The sequence below is a fragment of the Orbicella faveolata genome, unplaced genomic scaffold, assembly GCF_042242905.1.
Source record: "Orbicella faveolata isolate gen_17 unplaced genomic scaffold, um_ofav_v1 contig_14, whole genome shotgun sequence".
Classification (NCBI taxonomy): Eukaryota; Metazoa; Cnidaria; class Anthozoa; order Scleractinia; family Merulinidae; genus Orbicella; species Orbicella faveolata.
The window spans coordinates 22,239,569-22,256,984 of record NW_028301541.1 but is presented as its reverse complement, the minus strand read 5'-3'; the positions used below and the strand labels follow the sequence as shown (position 1 = coordinate 22,256,984).

Here is a 17,416-nt window from a genome sequence, read left to right as displayed (position 1 = left end):
TCACAATGGAAATTCGTTGCACACTGTGACTGAGATTTACATATGGCTTTTCAAATTAACTTCAAAATTATATATATAATTTTGAAGTTATATATATAATTTTGAAGTTAATTTGAAAAGCCAGATTAACGGAAGATAAAACGTATGGTAAATTCTGCGTTAGGCCTAAGCTTATTCAGTGTATACTATCCGCTCCCACCTTCCACCCCCCACACAGTTAGTCCACTGTGTTGTTGCTACCGGCATTCAACTTGCCTGCACTCATTTATACACCAGGATGGAGACGGGTACAGTGAGAGTAAATTGTGTTGCCAAGAACATAACACAACGACCCCGGCCAGGACTCAAAATCGGACCGCCGCCATGATGTTCCTGATCTGGAGACCATCGTGATGACAATAACCACAGACTAAAGAACACAAACAAATTGTCAAAGTGACAAAATTATTGCGAGTGTGGTGTGTTTAAAAAGCCGACTCGTTCTTGCGAATCTGTTATCAATTAGGGGTCAAGTTTCCTAGCTCATTTTTCAAACAATAAATAGCATGTCGGCAGCTAGTTCTTGAAAATGGCGAAGAGAATAATAAGAAGGAAGACTATAAAGAACTGTTAGCTAGCTAAACGAAATGAAACAAAATGTCCCTGACTCCTTTCCTCTTGGAATCTTTCGCCGTAAGACTTGATTCGTCATGTTATTGTGAGCCTCAACTTTACAATGGAATTAATGAATGTGGAAAAAATTTCGTTGCCCAGCTGTCACTTCCATTTCTAACCGCTTTTTCAGAAAGCCATTAACGTTAAGTAACACAATAAAACTCAACTTGTCAGATATCATTTTAACGGCACCGGCGTGCGTTCGTTTGCATCTCGACGCTGCCACCGTTTAATACCGATATTATGACAATGTGCATCAAAGGAACAGTCAATGCTGAAAATCTTCCATAATGTTCTAAAATGATTGTGTGTCCGTAACAAAGAGTCGAATATTTTTATGCCTTGCAAAATGGCCCGTGCTGTGTCTCAATTCTTTATATTGAACGATGTCGAAAAAATCGCTGGAAAAACGTTTTAGTAAGTATGCTTAGATGACAAAATAAACAATTTCGTCTCCTTGAAAGTATGAGGTCAGAACAGTCAACATTTTCTCTCCTTTTTTTTCCTTGTTGATGTTGACAAAGTTTGGCTTCCACGCAATTAATTTTACATTTGAGAGCTTTTATCCTTTTTTATTCATTTTGATTACTTTTGAGGCATTTTGGCGCTATGTGGACGTTTTGAAAAAATAAATAAATCCAAAATGACGGATCCAAGATGGCGACTGTTTGGTTAACATGACGCAGTTATTACAAAAAATGACGTCATCATTCCATGCTACTTGCGTTAAGAGGAAACTTTTTCCACGTTCTAAGTTTCAGAATCATTGCTTGTCAGTTTGTATTGAAGTAACCAGGCGGAGAGGGGTGGGGTAGATTCCGGGCCCTCTGCCGCTCCTAGAAGAGGTGAGAAGGCTGGTCTGATTAGATTAAGTCACAAACCGCTTGAATAAATGCTGACAAGAATGGCCGGAAAAAAAAAGACACAGGCAGTTTTTACAAAATGTATGACGACACAGGAAGAGCTAAAAGACAAACAATATAAACTGACAAGGAAACGTTTTTACCAAGTTTTTAGAAATGTATAAGTATAAAATTGTTTAAGTCAACGTAAATAATGAATCCAAATCTGCCTGCGTTCATTGTGAAAACACAATATGATTGGCTTTCGATTAATGACAAACAAATTGATTTTTTTTTTCATAGATCGTCAACAATTTAAACGTGACTGTTAAGTCACGGTCGTACGTCACCAACGACGATTTAATACTTAAGCTTCTATTCGTAACATTTGTTTTGCTTTCCTGTGAGATGAATCGGAAGGCGAATTTTATTTTAGCATTTTTCTGATCAGGAATCAAACCGTAGAGCCCTCTAAGCAATATTCGTCGTCTAAAGATGGAACCTGGCTTTACGAAAGTTGTTTCTCGATCTCGATGCAGCAAAGGAAAATAATTAAATTTATTTTTTCCATCCGTTAAGTCTTCAGGAGCAGCTGGTGATTATTGCCGACGTCTTCCGTAACAGAATCTAAATATTATTTCCAATAAGGCCAGTATGGACTATTGAGCATCCTGTTGCTGTTTTCATAGGTTAAGAATAAAAATAAATGGTTTTTTTTGGCGCAAATGGAAAATAATTAGGTTTAGAGAAAGATTCAATTGTTTTTTTTCGGACACTTTCAATACGCAGTCGGCAAACTTGTTCACGTCAATTGATCAACTATCAGGGAGACTTTTTGACAGGGACGGCGGGGCCGGAGAGGCTGCCCCCCCCCCCCTAACCCCCCAATTTCAAGCAAAAAATACCTAAAAAAATAATTTTATAAATATCTCCAGACCTCCTACAAGTTAGCGCCTACGGCGCTCGCTTGTAAGCACCCCCCCCCCCCCCCACACCCCGCCCCCCAATTCAAAAACCTCTCCGCCATCCCTCTTTGAATGTATTGGTTATTGAGCAGAGCAGGAACGCTCGTCACGTTCCGAGCGAGAAGCGACTGAAAACGAGCAGAGAAACTGGTCTTGGGCAAAAAACCATGAGGCAAACTCGCTCGTTTTTTTTTTTCCTCTCGTATGTATATCGTTACATTTATTGAAAGCCTAGCTGCTTATTTAAAAGCTATTTAAACCTGTTGCGCCAAACAGGAGGGGAAAATAATCACCCAAAGAAAGCTTGGGCTTTACTTATTCGAAACAAATCGAAATGTTGCAAAAAAATATAGCTATTCCAAAATATTTCAATTTAATAAAGATTTTCTTTATAGCTTCCGTTCCAAGCTACCGGTATGCCACGTAACATGTGCTTCTTTAACCAAAACTAGTCTCACTGCTTTTACACAAAACTTTGTTTCTTTTTTAAACAATTGCGAGGCTGATTGAAGCCTTATTCTAGAAAAAAAACATCCGTTACTTAACTACTCAACTGAAATGAGACGTAGAAATATAATTTCACTTAAAAATGTAAATGCTTGCGTAAATTTTTCTTCGGGATACGAAAGACTCGTCTTGTTACAGCTGTTGATGAAAGCAGTAAAATTTAAAGCTACGAAAATGTGATAACAACATAAGTTTCGTCAAGAGTGAAACCTGAGAGATGAAATGGATTCTCCGTGGGATCAATTACCATATCTTTCATCGCTCGAGGCAAGAATTCAGTAAATGCTGTGTTTGAAAGTGGAATTTTAAGTCATGAACTGGCGTACTTGAAACAAGAATCTGACTATCTACAAATAGTGCCTCAGACATTAACTGAAAAAAATAATAATAAATAGAACTCATGTCGCCAAGGAAACGGATTTCTGCCAAGGTCTGAAATATCGATTTCAGACTCGTCTTCGCCTTCCGTGACGAGAAAGGATGTTATTTTACCATTTTCGCTGGTCTTTTCTCAGTCGTGTTTAATTTTTAAACGTTTTACAAGCTTTAGCGGAACAGTGGTCAATATTTTGAACTTGAAGCAGCAAACGTAAGTCACGGTCACAGCTGAGAAGAAATTGAGAAAAAATACACAAAAAGACATAAATTTATGTAGGCTCACGCGCGTTAATTTTGTCATCAAGATAAGTTATTGACAGTGATGACGTCAAAACAGCTAGGGGATAACCGATTTCACAAGAAAATGTATCCCTGCAAGTCCGGCTTACAAGCCATATCTACCCTTGTTGTTTTCTACGCATGTCGTTTTCGGTTAAATAAGCGGAATAAACCGTTTACCAACTTGACCTCAAAATTTAAAGCGATAAAACGAAGTGGCTATATTGCCTCAATCATTAAAAACAAAAATAGTAATATGGCTAGTAGGCTAAAGCGATCACTTTATGGATTATTCTTTTGGTTGAAAACTTTCAGAATTATAAATTATATTTAAGCCAAGGAGAAGCGCGCGTCTTATTCTGTTGTTACTCCTTCCACTGTTTATTTTCCATTGCGACCGTTTCTATGAGCAAATTTACATAACACCATTTCGCTTTTTCGAACATTAATTTAAATTTTAACCATTCAGAGGTGAGGGCTTTTTGAAACTGATGCGAAATTCGCAGAGTCCTGGACGGTGATTGGTACATAACTGACACCAAAGTGTGACAAGGCAGTCTTGTATTAATAAAATGACTCAATGGATATTGTTCAACGCGCGCTTTTATTAAAGTTTCTAATTGGCAATCACCCAATGGAATCATGAATATTTATGTCTGTGCAGGTGGAAAGCAGGATGTGAGAGCTTTGTAATATCGCCCCACAAATTACTTGTACTAACCTATCCTGTGAGGGAACCGATCTGCGCACAGCAACGATTAGCAAAACACTGCAACACAGTGAAGCGTACAAGGGAAGTTTCTTTACCAGCGAAAAAAAGGCTGATCAACGTCGAGATGTGAATAAAGAGAAAGTTTCAACAGCAGGTATAGATAACGCGAAGGAAAACACAAGAAATTTTAATTTACAGCATAGAAGCCGCTCTGTGTTTATACAAAAAATTACCATACGGGGTTACTTCAAGTTTAGTTTTGGCCGAGTTTGGGTCCACGCTGAGGCTTTTCCTGGTAAAGATGACTTAACACTTGGTGGAAACCTACCAAATAAAACTCTCCTTGTCTATATTTTTATCAGGGGAGACGGCGAACGAGAAAAATCATGTTAATGCGGTGGAAACCTGAGTGAAAGATGTCCGAAGAAACAGAAGAAAATCTTCCAAGTCCTACAAGACGGGACCGCATTGTGATTAACTGCGGCGGCGTTCGACACGAAACCTTCAGGAACACTCTTCGAAATTTCCCCGGAACAAGGCTTGCCTGGTGCATAGAAAACGAAAATAACAGTGCGGAGTTCTACGATGCAGAAAGGAATGAATTTTTCTTCGATCGACATCCAGGCGTTTTCGCAGCCATTATAAATTACTATCGCACAGGCAAACTACATAGTCCACACGACGTGTGCGGACCGCTCTTCGAAGATGAGCTTTTGTTTTGGGCGATCGACGAGAAGCAGATGGAACCATGTTGCTGGACGTATTACACACAGCATCGCGAAGCGCAAGAAAACTTGAAGTTTTTCGAAGCGGCGGAGATGTCGGACGATGATGACGATTGCAATTCTGAACTTGGCGAGATTGTATCTGAGAATTTTGGAGGGGAACAATCATGCTGGCAAAAATACAAACCGAGGATATGGAACGTCTTGGAACACCAGCGATCTTCAAAGCTAGCTAGGGTAAGTCGATTCAGACCCTTGTTTTAACACTGAAGATCTGTTTGAAAAAACGTTCGGAAGGATGGTGATCATATATACCGTTATTAATGAGTGTTTAACGTGCCGCGCGGTTTCTCCTTTCTACACTGGGAGTTATGGCGGCGTTTCATGAATTAATTCGAAAGTATCGTGCTGACAGGCTAGAAATGTCTGTGAAATGAGCAAAGAAAACACCACCCGTTCTCGGTGAAATTCGATCTCTGGTTTTATCTTTTTTTTTCGAAATAATATACTCGTTTTTACTTAAAATGATGCTATCTGCGAACCGTTCAAACCCAAGAAATAATATTATAATTATCATAAAGAAAAAAAAGGGTCAGCCGTTTTGAATTTAGCACGCAGGCAAATGAGACATTGTTGGGAAAAAAATAATTTCATCAATCTAGTCCTTTTTATGAAAAGCTGATATCAGAATTATCTACTTTTGTATTATTGTATATATCCCTAAAATACGTGAATTCTCATGAAGCGGTAACTTGCTATCGTGCAATAATCGTGATATTTTCCTTTCGGGCAGTTAAAGTTTTTGTTTAAACCCGGAATTTTCCAAACATCTGTTGTGGCAAATCTCCTTTCGAGAAATGCATGCGCGCGTTCTAGTTTTTTGTTTCACTCTTTTCTTGACTTGTCATGAATACTGAGAACCTTCGTTTAAACATTCATATATATTTATACAACTGTGTAGCAATCGTACATTAAGTTATCCCTTGAATAAATTCAAACAAAAGTGTGTGTCGCATTTATTCGCTCTTAGTTTTGAGAGAGTATTTAGTAATCGATATTATACACGACTTTCCCGGCAAAAAAATAAACGCGTTGTGACATAATATTACCCCATATAAATGTAGTAAAGCTGAATTTGAAATATCCAAATGTAAATGTTGTTTATATACCTCGATATAAACAGCTTTGCTGTGAAAGAAGCATCACCGGATAAAAATTCAACTCAAAAGAGTCAGCACTATATTTATAATTCCGCTTTGATGAATGTATGTTTTTTTGATGTTCTCTTTTCATAAGTCAGTTTCGTTTATCAACAATTTAGCAGAGGCATTTCATAGTTTTATTAACCTGAAGTAAAAACAACATTTAGAACGATTAATCTTTCATCATTCTAAGATAAACAGTTACAAAAGGACGGTATATTCATACGAATGCCTGTCACATAAACATCCCGAGGGCCTAACTGAGAAAGTCTCGTGTGACATTATTTTTCTCAGACGTACTTTCCGGGCTTTTAATTCTGAAAAGGTTATTAATGTTGTTTTTAATTCTCTATCAACACTGTTAACATATACACGGAAAATAAAACGTTAGAATTACAACTACCGGTGCTGGGTTTAGAATTTCACACAGATGTAAATTACAATTTAGTCTCTAGGTGAACCAGGACATTTGAATCATGCACGCCTTCTAATAAACAAATTACTGCCATAGTCGGGCATTTAAAATGGATTAATTATCGTTCTACACTTTCCTTGTCTAAAAAGTCGTCAAATTTTCATCGCTACGTCAATCTTCTTCAATCCAGTAACAGTAACAATTTTCGTTCCCTTAAAAAAATATATATATATACATAAATATTAATATATTACACTTTTCTATTACATTCAATGAGATGTTATGGCTAATATTGGTTTGTACAAAAGAAGTCATTTCACAGTGAGTTTCGTGCCTTAAGCGAAGAGGTTTTCAATTCAATTCATCAGATAGAAACACATTTACCCTATTTATTTTTCTCTCCAATTTTCAACTTCAGGAGTCTGGTTCGTACTTGATTTTGCTTCTAATCCTTTACAAAAAAATTAATAAAACCTTGATTTGAACTTCACGTAAATAATTTTGATGAACAAGCTTTTATTACCTGGCTGATGAACAACTATAATTTTTCATTTTTGATACTAGGAGCATCTGTTTTCTTCATTAAACGAACGCCTATGCTGAACATGTAACTTCTTGATAAATAATTAATTGCAAACTAGCTTTTAAACTCCAACATGGCACAGTGTCCACATTGCTTTCAATTACTGATTAATACCAGCGTGTTTTCCCCGCGATTTAGCCTCATGGCCGTATGAAAGAAAATATTTGAAATTAATCCTACTCTGTTTTTAGATGTACACGACCCTTGCTTCATACCGCTACTTAACTCTGCTATTAAATGAAGAACTGTATCAAAATTACTTTCAAATCGAGAACGAAACTTAAAATAATACTTTATCATGGAAATGTGGAAAATCTCATAGGGAATTCAAAATTTGAAGTTTCTTGTTAGGTTTGGTTACGTGCCCCTTACAGGAAAACCAAGCAGTTTGGTTTGTGACTTATTGTTTAATGAGGAAGGGATAATTTTTGGTAGTTTTGTCATTGGACAGTTAAGTGCGTTTATAACTGATTTTTGGCCCAAACTTAACATTTATTTATCTTTATTTATGCACGGAAAATCGTTAGTTACAAATGCTAAAAAAAACACTATTATACAAATATTATAATATAAACTACAAAAATCAACTGGCTCTCATCATTCCTGTTCGGGAACCCAAAGAGGGAAACTGGGCTTTGATCCTCTTGATGTTTAGCTGAAGTCGTTCCGGATTTTTAGTTTATTTTCTCTCTTTGCAATTTGTATTTTCTCTGTTATTGTAATTTCCATCAGCCAAATGCAACTAATTCTTTATTTATTAATTGTGCCTAAGTTGCCACTGAAAATATCGAAAGACAATGATAAACCAAAAAGAACCAAGAATGATTAATGTTGCATGGAAAGAACGAGAAGGATTACGTAAGTAGCAAGCTAACATGAAAACCTTGAGTAAACCTTCGAAAGTGCTAAATCCATTTCGTCTCTTTACCTGAGCAAGGTTCTTTCTGCTCAAGGCTTCCTCGCCAACTTGTAGAGATCTAACGTTACTTGGTTTTCATCGTTGAAATTCTAACGATTTATCACCCAAAACCGATCGAGTAAACCAACAAAATATATAAATTTATAGCATGTTTTCCAGCCCACACAGTTATAATGGTTTTCAAATTAAAATGTAGTTTTTTAAAAAATAATTACACAACTTTCGTACGTACAAGTAAGGTTAGTACATACATAGTGCCTGAGAAATTTTCGAACAATATAACTGTCTTTAAGTATCACTTAAGGCCCTGGTCAAATGTTGAACTTAAAATGAACGCGTTAAATTGAAATTTGAGTCGAACCAAACGGGTAACGCTTGACCGTTGGATCAAACGTCGAACTTAATTCGAATTTAGATCTAAATTCAGTTGGACAAACTCAGTTGGGTCAAACGTCGAACCTTATTGCGGCATTATAAAGAGAAAACTAACGTTTACTAACCTTCTTGGCAAAATCTGTTCATAACTTTTCGTTTCAGATCATCTCATGGCCACCATATTGGCGAAATAGACACATCAAATTGTCAGTTAAAGTTTTTCTCCAAAAATTTGGCTGACGAGAGAGCTTAATTAAAATCTAATCGTTGAGCAAAACGTTTCTCAAGGTTGCATCTATAACATGCAAAAGAGAGCTTTATCTGAAGTAGTTTACATTGTTGCAATTGAGTAGAACTTGATTTCACTCAGTAGAAGATAAAAAAAAGTAATGACAATATACTAAAAGTTTCGGTGGATTTGGCAATGTGAAACTATAATTGTGGACACTATGTACATACTGTATGGACCTATATGAAGAAGTAGGTACTAAAAGTTAACACCAGATTTATCCTTATGAGTGTTGTTTGAGCCTATAAGTTTTTTAACAATAGCAGGACCTTCGAGCTTCTATGTATCATGAATGTGTTTCAGTGTTTCATTTGCACGCGGGCAAACGCGCGGTTGCTACGATACCGCATTTGGTAGATTCCAATCTTGTTTTTGTTTTCTTTTGTTTTAGTTTAGTTAATTCGATTGAGAAGATTTATCAAACACTCAAGACAGTGTCTAAGCACATGTTCAAATACTTCGAAGTGCTCCAAACACGTCGTTTTTTTTCTACTCTTTTCTCGGTATTTGGAAATGTGCTTAAACACGGTCTTTCGTGTTTGATATATTACGTCTCAATAGCCCTTTTCACGGTTAATTTTTCTCATTTGCATTACAATGTAATCCAACGTGGATGCGAGGTGATTTCGGGCTAAAACTACAAAATAGCCCGAAATTGCCTCACATACATGCTAGATTTTATTGTAATGTAAATGAGTAAAGGTAACCGCGAAAAGGGCTATTGATCTCCACCGATCTTAAGCACCCTTGTACTATTTTGGATGATTAATCATTACCACCTCCTGTTGTGCTTTTCTACCTGACAAAACTCTCTGTAAGTTTTCATGGAGTTGAAGACAGATCTATGCATCATAAAAATTTACTAGTAATTTTCTCTCTTTGCTCACAGATGATGTTTATGGTGTCACTGATGTTTATAATTCTGTCTGTCCTGGCTTACTGTGTGCAAACTCTTGAGCAGGTATCTGGGAATACGTCAGCCCGCCTGGCCATGGTAATTATCGAAGGCGTCTGCGGAATCTGGTTTACTATTGAGTTCACACTCAGACTAGCAACTTGCCCAAGCAAACAGGACTTTGTCAAGCAAATAATGAACTGGGTTGATTTTATTGCCATCTGGCCATTTTATGTTCGTATTTTAACGACAAATGATTACCCGCACGGGGAACCTCGTATCGAATACGATATCCTAGCAATATGCCGGTTGTTCCGCCTATTCAGGTTTTTTAAAGTTAATCTTGGATTCCAGATTCTTAAGCAAACAATGATCGCCAGCTCACGTGAATTGATGCTGCTGGTTCTGCTTCTGATCGTACCGGTTATTATATTCGCAAGCTGTGCTTATCTGGCGGAGAAAAGAGCCAATCCCGACGACTTTTCTTCCATCTTGGCTTCGTTTTGGTGGGCCGTTATCACTATCACCACGGTGGGCTATGGCGATGATGTTCCAATAACACCCACTGGGAAAGTCTTTGGTGCGCTTTGTGCCGCGCTGTCAATCATCATCACTGCGCTTCCAATCTCTATCATCGGCAGTAACTTCTCACTATACTACTCGCATGCACAGGCGCAGATGAAACTCCCTAAGAAATCAAAGCGTCCCATGGTTGGTGCTGCAAATGCCTTGATGTTGCAGTCCGCAAGACCAAGCGAGGACCTGACTAGTACAGATATGACAGAGGGAAGGCTGGAAACGAGAAAGTCGTCACCCGTTGTTAATGGATCTCTGGGTGGAGATACGAAAGTACACCCATATCGGGGAAGGTAAGCTCAGCATTCAATGACGTCATTGCTTGTACTTTTCCTCATTAACATATGACTTTTTACAATGAAGGCATTACGCTAGAAATGAATTGACTGCAAACATTTAAAGAACTTGTGAAACTTAGTAATTGGTAAAATGTTTTACTCTTTGGATGTAAAAATTCGAGGAAAAATTGACTTTCAAAAACTGCAAAATTTATGGGTGGCAAAAGCGCTAATGAGCTCATACATTCTTTTTAAAATTTTGAGCTTTTTAACCCGCGTTGCACGAAAAGTATTCAATACATCGGGCTCAAATTCCTTGCATTGAGACAGTTAACCGTGCTATGCCCGTTCAATATTCAGAGCTAATGCTTTCTTTAGCTCCGTCAGAAACTGTATCGCTTATGTTAATGAGGCAATTTTTGTAAACAAGGATTCTCCCTGATAGACTCTTTGCACGATCCGATCTCATGGTACAAAAATCAGCCATGCTGCCGGGACGCATGTTACACGGTAGGACTTTCAAACCAAAGCGGCAACTCACACCAGTCCAGCTTGACTTTTCACTGTTTTGGAAGTCTCACTGTGTAACTTGCGTCCCAGCATGGCTGAATTGGTACCATGGAGTGACCAGGTCCTGCAAAGGGCTTATCGTCAAAACCCCCAGCTGGAATGCCGCAGACAGCTACGGGCCACTACCAGTTTTTATTTTCATGAATTCGTTTAGACTTCGTAGTGCAAGAACAGGACGTTTGTAAAGAAACATTATCCAACATAGCGGCAAGCCAAAACACGAGGTACCAGGCTTGTGAACAACAATAATAAAATTCTGTATCAGGTATATACTTATTCGGCTTGCAAGGTTTCGTCTTTAAGGTGGCTCCCTAGAGTATTTACAAACACTCGCCCTATAGAGCGCGAGTTAGAAAAGGAAACTTAGTTAATTTCTCTTAAAGTTTTCCCTGTCGAGATTTACCAGTATGGGTACTGTTAAAATAAGGCTTATTTTTTTGGTTGTCAATTTTTGGATTAAGACCGTTACCATGGCAACATCTCATCTAATGACAGGCAGATATATTCCTCATTTTGGCCTAAACTCCTTAATATTTATATTTTCCTTCGGTAAAATTTTTTCATACTTTACCACATCATGGAAATGATATTGCCTGACATTTTGAATTGCTAAAAAGTCAAGGTTGTTTAGACGGTTTTTCCAATATTCAGTAATTTGTCATTCTTCTAAATATATTAGATTAGCTCTGACAGATTTTAACAAAAGTAGAGTATTTTATAGTAATTGTATGTGGTTACAACTGAGCCAAATTAAAAAAAAAAATCACCAAAGGAAACCCGAGAAAATTCACTGTCAGTTTTGCTTTTTGTCCTCATGTTGACGTCACAAAAATCGAAAAACACTTACGTTTTCCTTTGAGCGCGCGCAGATTACTTGAGCTTTTGTCCTATGCGCGCGGGCAATCGCAAAACTACAGGGACACCTTAAGCTTGAATTGCGACAATAATTTGGAATTGGACATGAAATGCGCACGCGTCGTATGCCGTGTGACTAAACCAACGTTTGGAGGTAACTGAAATATTTTAAAGAAGCTACGTCACGGTTTGTGCATCTTGAAAAGTTAAGCCTAAATTTTTCAATTTCGTCGTTTGTAATCCGTGTCAATCTTCTCCATCCTTAACCATTCTTGTTCCTTTATGGTTTTTTATTATCTCTATAATGCTTCTCTATCTTATTAAATGACTCTTTATGACTTCAATTTGAAGGTGATTTTCTATGTGGCCAAAATAAGCTCCTCTAATCCAGTGTAACAAATAGTAAATCATTCCGGGTTCTCTGCGCTACCTGCTGAACTAACAAATAATTTACACGTCTTCTCTAGGGCTAGACGAGCACGGTCCTCTTTGTACGCTGGGGGCATGGCTCATCGACAGTCTTTCCCAGTTCGCTCTAGAAGCAGTGAAGAATTCATTGCAGTTAACAGTCCACCTCTGGACGACAGAAAAAAGAGCCACACCAGTACTCAGAGTACTACGATTGACACTCCTCCCAAAAGCCCCCCTCACTACGGGAATACCCTAACGGTGGATCCACCGGAGCTCTCGGAAGCTATCACAGGATTTATAGATGAACCGATTGAACAATCATCACCAAAATGCCCGCCTATTGTTCACCGGGAGAGTGAAGAGTTCGAAATTGATGACATCGACAACGTGCTCGCTTCTATGAAACAGAAAGAGAACAAGGAACATTTGGTAAATGGCAATGCGCGGCCGGGTTCTCCCTGTAGACCGGGAACCCCTGGGAGACCGGGGACCCCAGTAAAGAAGAACCATGCAGTCCGGTTTGTCAAACCAACATTAACAGTGACTCTTAATACAGATAGTAGAGGAATGGTAAATGAATCATTCGATGAGGAGGCACAAGAAGATGAAAATGAGAATGAAGAGCCCAAAAAGAACGTGGAACCAATGTCACCGGTTGAAACTAAGTACTCCAGACGTCGGACAGCACGGAGTCCGGGCCTCTCGTCAATAAGAGACTTACAGACTCATCGGACGTGATATAAATTCAGGATTTGGTGAATCAGTGATTAGTGTATAACTGAGTCGATAATCGATAATTCTGGTAGTTGTCGGTTAGAGAGGAATAGAAAATGGCATAGTCGTGGAAAGCACTAAATGCTCTGAAAAGGGTCGAGTTCTCTTTTTTTTTTTGTTTCTGAGGGTCTGTTTGATACACTATATAACTGAGGGTGCGTTCCTTTAGATTGATCTGGATCAGTGATCCAAGATCACTCAGATCATGGTACATCAAATGAATCGATGAATCCACTCTGGTAACGGATTCGTCGGTTCCCTTCATGAAACATGATTCGATTGATCTTGGGTCGTTGATCCTGATCCAGATCATCCCAAAGGAACGCACCCTAAACTTAATTGTCGATCTCGATATGGCGAAAGGCGCGATGTATCTTACGAACGCAGACATGAAAGCCTGTTTTCACTGATTCGCTAAGTCCTGTAGAAATGTCGACTCAATCATTGCTTGATACAGTCAATGGCAAAATTGCTGGAGTTCCAGTCTCTCGTGCCGCGTGGTGTCAGTCATTAAAGTTTGATCTAAACTGAGATGGTGCACAATACAAAACCGAGATGGCTTGGTGAGTGTCACAAGAAATTGTGTTGCAACTAATTACAACAAGCAAGAGGCTGGTTTCTGGTAAGTGGGAAACAAGCTGAACCGTGCCATTACAACACTGCAATGGGTCGGGTTGGGGCAGCATTGCTCAAAGGCCCTTTCTTCCTACAGCTTGAGGAAACAATGGAAAATGTACTCGACAGCATGCAGCAAGGTTAACAGTCAACCATAAAATCTTTTTACATCATGAGAAGTTCAATATTAATATTAATATCGTGTAAATATATCCTTGCCCTATTTTCTGGCAATTACTTTGATATGGACTGAATATTTTCTCAGTAGACCAACATAATGAAGTGATTTTATGTATATTATTGTTAGAAAAGGCCAGAAGACTATGGAGAAAACAGCTTCGATTCTTTGTCTTAAAAGAATTTGCAAATGCACAACAAAATCAACCATTTGTTAACGTTCAGTAGCATAAATTAAGCTGGTATCCTTAAAAATAGTTTTTCAATTTTATCTTTAATCCTTGTATAAATTTGCTAGTGCAAATAATTTCCTGTAAAGCGAAGTCCTTTACATTGAAAGGCGGGAAATGACTCTAGTCCTATAACCTGATTGGCCAAGAAACAGCACGCTTGTCGCAACTAGGATATCGACGGCCAGAGTAGATCCAACAGACTTTTGCAAAGCCAAGGGAAAGATTATCATTTCTTGCGAAGTTCAATTTAATTTACCCGATTTCGTTTCAGAATTTTCAACTTCATTAGGTAAACCAAAAGTAGTTTTGAAATTGCGGTGTGCTTCGCTTGTCAGACCATGCAAAGCGTTTAAACTGCACATCATGAGAAAAAAATAAGTTACTTCGACTTACTTCAACTTGGAAAAAATTACATCCAAGTTACATTTTGTAAATTTTGTACAATTTGGTCTCTACGTCTATCTTAATTAATTGAGAGAATATTTTCCTATTGTAACATAAACATTACTAGTAGAGCATAATTGAGCGGCTTATACTGTTGGTTTGTACGCCCGCGAGTCATCAAAGAGATCACTGAAATTTCCACCATGGGAACCCGGCGTAGACTCCCATTTAAAAAGGACGGAGGTGCTCTTCGTACCATTTAGGGGTTAAAAAAGCGGTTTAAGTACCTCTTTGGGGAGTCAGCCTCAAAAGGTCCACAGGGGATCTCTCGCGGTACTTTTTAGGGTATTGAGCCGAAAAAAGTCAGTGTCTGTTTAATGTGTTGTTTTAAAATTGGTACGCGGCTTGAGGGAGAAAAATTTTCAAACCACACCTACAAAACAGGATCTTGGTACTTCTCAAGGGTTCTTTCCACAGCCAGTTCCAACAAGCACCTCCGTCCTTTTTATACAGGAGTCCATCCCCGGTGGACTGGCTCATTACGCCCAACTACAACAAAAATAAGTATATTGTGGAAGACTGAGATACAAACGTACAGTTTAAAAGAGATAATTCTCGTTTCCAGAGTTGAAATATTTCCTTGTCAATATTTCGCTTTTTAACTTTAGGGCTGCAAGGTTTCACACGAATCTTACTAATTGATTCCAATGTTATGTAAATGACAAATAATAGTGATTGTTTAACTCTGTTTATGAACAGAAATTAAATTTGACGGTGAGATTTGGAGCGTTTGACTAATGAAAAATGCTGAAGTCTCGCTCTATAGAGCTTCTATTTAATAGAGTGCTAGTTTTTAAAGTAACTACATTTAGTAGTAATAATTCCAGTGTCATGATTCATGTACCTTTCGATATAAAATGAACGATTAATTGAAAGTCAGTTGACCTTCAATGAGAATAAAGCAAAAAAAAAAAAAAAAATGGGGATTGAATTGATTTAAAATCAGGGCCTCTACCAACTGAAGAATCAATTTTTCTTAACTAAAATGATTTGACAATGGACCATTTTTGTATTTTCGGTATTAAACTGGAAGTAGGTTGACCTTGAGGCTAATGCGGGGAGTCTTTTCAAATGCAAATGTTGTGTTCTCTTTTTAATGATATTCCACCGCGTGAGCCCGCCTCCATTACAAGCTAGTTTCAGTGCAAATCCCGAGAATACGAACATCGCCTATTGTTGCTGCAGTATTTCCGCACTCTAGTTGCCAAAGCGAGGTCTTGGTAAACAGCGTTTTTACCGGTGCCCCACTGCCTGTATGTGTTGGTGCTGAAACCTCACAATTCACTGACCTAATGGCTTAGTAATAAGTTACTTTCACACAGACTACGAAAAACTCTCAATTCGGACTACGTTAACACGAGACATTCTGGTGTGACTGTAGTTTATTGAGGAAGCGTTAGTCAGGCATCTGATGCAGATACATTCCGTCTAATAAGAAAATCTGTATCCTTGCAAATTACAACTATTGGTTCTAATAATTAGAACCTGTACTACGCCAGATACGAAATTAAAACCACTAAAAAAACCACCCATAAAATGTGGCCCCTAAAATATTTGGAAGCGTATTCTTCGTCTAAAGCAGCAGCACAAGGCCCCGAGGAAAGAGTGTAAAATCATTAATAACGTAGAACATTTTACAATTATACAAACAAGTTTTTATAACAAGAGCTTAATAGATATAAATGGACGAACGCTAAGACTGACAAACCCAGAATGACCTAAATCTCCCGCCAAAAGTCTAAATAGTCTGCGTCAGGGGAGACAATCTATGCAGCCGAAGTTTATCCCCGGTTTCTGTTGCATGAAGCGTCTAGGACTATTTCTACTCCTCCTAGGTGGGATGCCAGTCCATTCGAGAGTTACCCCCAGCGTTAGTGTCTTGCCCAAGAACACAACACAGCATCCTCGGCCAGGGCTCTAATCCGAACAGCTCGATCCGGAGACGAACGCACTAACCATGAGGTTATCGCGCCTCCTTCATGAACTATAAGAAGTGGTATGCGACCCCTAACCCACCCCCTCTCTACATTATACTCGGCTACATGTACAACGCCCGAATTGTCCTTAAGTGTACGAGTTGCTAGTGTACTCTCAAATCATGGTTGGACTGGGTACTGTCTGGAACAAACATTACATTAGCGACATTAAGCAAACCAGGAAGGGGAACGACAACGAGAACGCCACCAAACATAAAGTTTTATTATCCGGCGAGGCGTAGAAAGGATCATCACAAGCGAAATGAAAAACACACCTTATCAGTGTCAATTTATTTCCACTTTTATAAGCCCATGCTGTTTGAAATCTCTGAATTAATGGTTAGCCGTCAAACAGAAAACGTCTCTGAGTATCTTTTTTTTTTTACAACCCTACTCTGCTCATTTTAAAGCAATAAATCAAAGTGCGGGAGAACATTTCAAAGTGTATTCCTCAAGCATGAATTCTTAGAAAACCCGGTCCCTCTAAAATCCTCAAAAACAAATCCGGAATTAGTTACAAAGCCAGGCAAAAGGCCCTGGGAACGAGGATGGCAGGCGCAGTGGCCTCATGGTTAGAGCGCTTGTCTCCGGATCAAGCGGTCCTCGTTCGAGCCTTGGGTGGGGTCATTGCGTTGTGTTCTTGGGCCAAACGCTTTACTCTCACAGTGCCTCTCCCCACCCAGGTGTACAAATGGGTACCTGTAAACTTAATGTTGGGAGGTAACCCTGCGATGGACAGCGTCCCATCTAGGGAGGAGTAGAAATAC

General features: G+C 38.6%; 1 protein-coding gene across 1 annotated transcript; it reads left to right on the top strand.

Annotated features, from left to right (window-relative positions):
- The first annotated feature begins 4,275 nt into the window (after positions 1-4,275).
- On the top strand, positions 4,276-15,593 carry LOC110062223 (potassium voltage-gated channel protein Shaw-like). Its single transcript, XM_089287658.1, has 3 exons — positions 4,276-5,299; positions 9,735-10,609; positions 12,487-15,593. Exons 1-3 carry the CDS (start codon positions 4,754-4,756, stop codon positions 13,166-13,168), a joined length of 2,103 nt encoding a protein of 700 aa, XP_089143784.1. The 5' UTR covers positions 4,276-4,753; the 3' UTR covers positions 13,169-15,593.
- The last annotated feature ends 1,823 nt before the right edge of the window (positions 15,594-17,416 follow it).

What these genes read in the sequence shown, in the direction of transcription:
- LOC110062223 (XM_089287658.1), top strand. Translation starts at nt 4,754, where the DNA reads ATGTCCGAAGAAACAGAAGAAAATCTTCCAAGTCCTACAAGACGGGAC. An exon ending in GATCTTCAAAGCTAGCTAGG is followed by an intron (nt 5,300 to 9,734) that starts GTAAGTCGATTC and finishes CTTTGCTCACAG; the next exon opens with ATGATGTTTATGGTGTCACT. An exon ending in GTACACCCATATCGGGGAAG is followed by an intron (nt 10,610 to 12,486) that starts GTAAGCTCAGCA and finishes CGTCTTCTCTAG; the next exon opens with GGCTAGACGAGCACGGTCCT.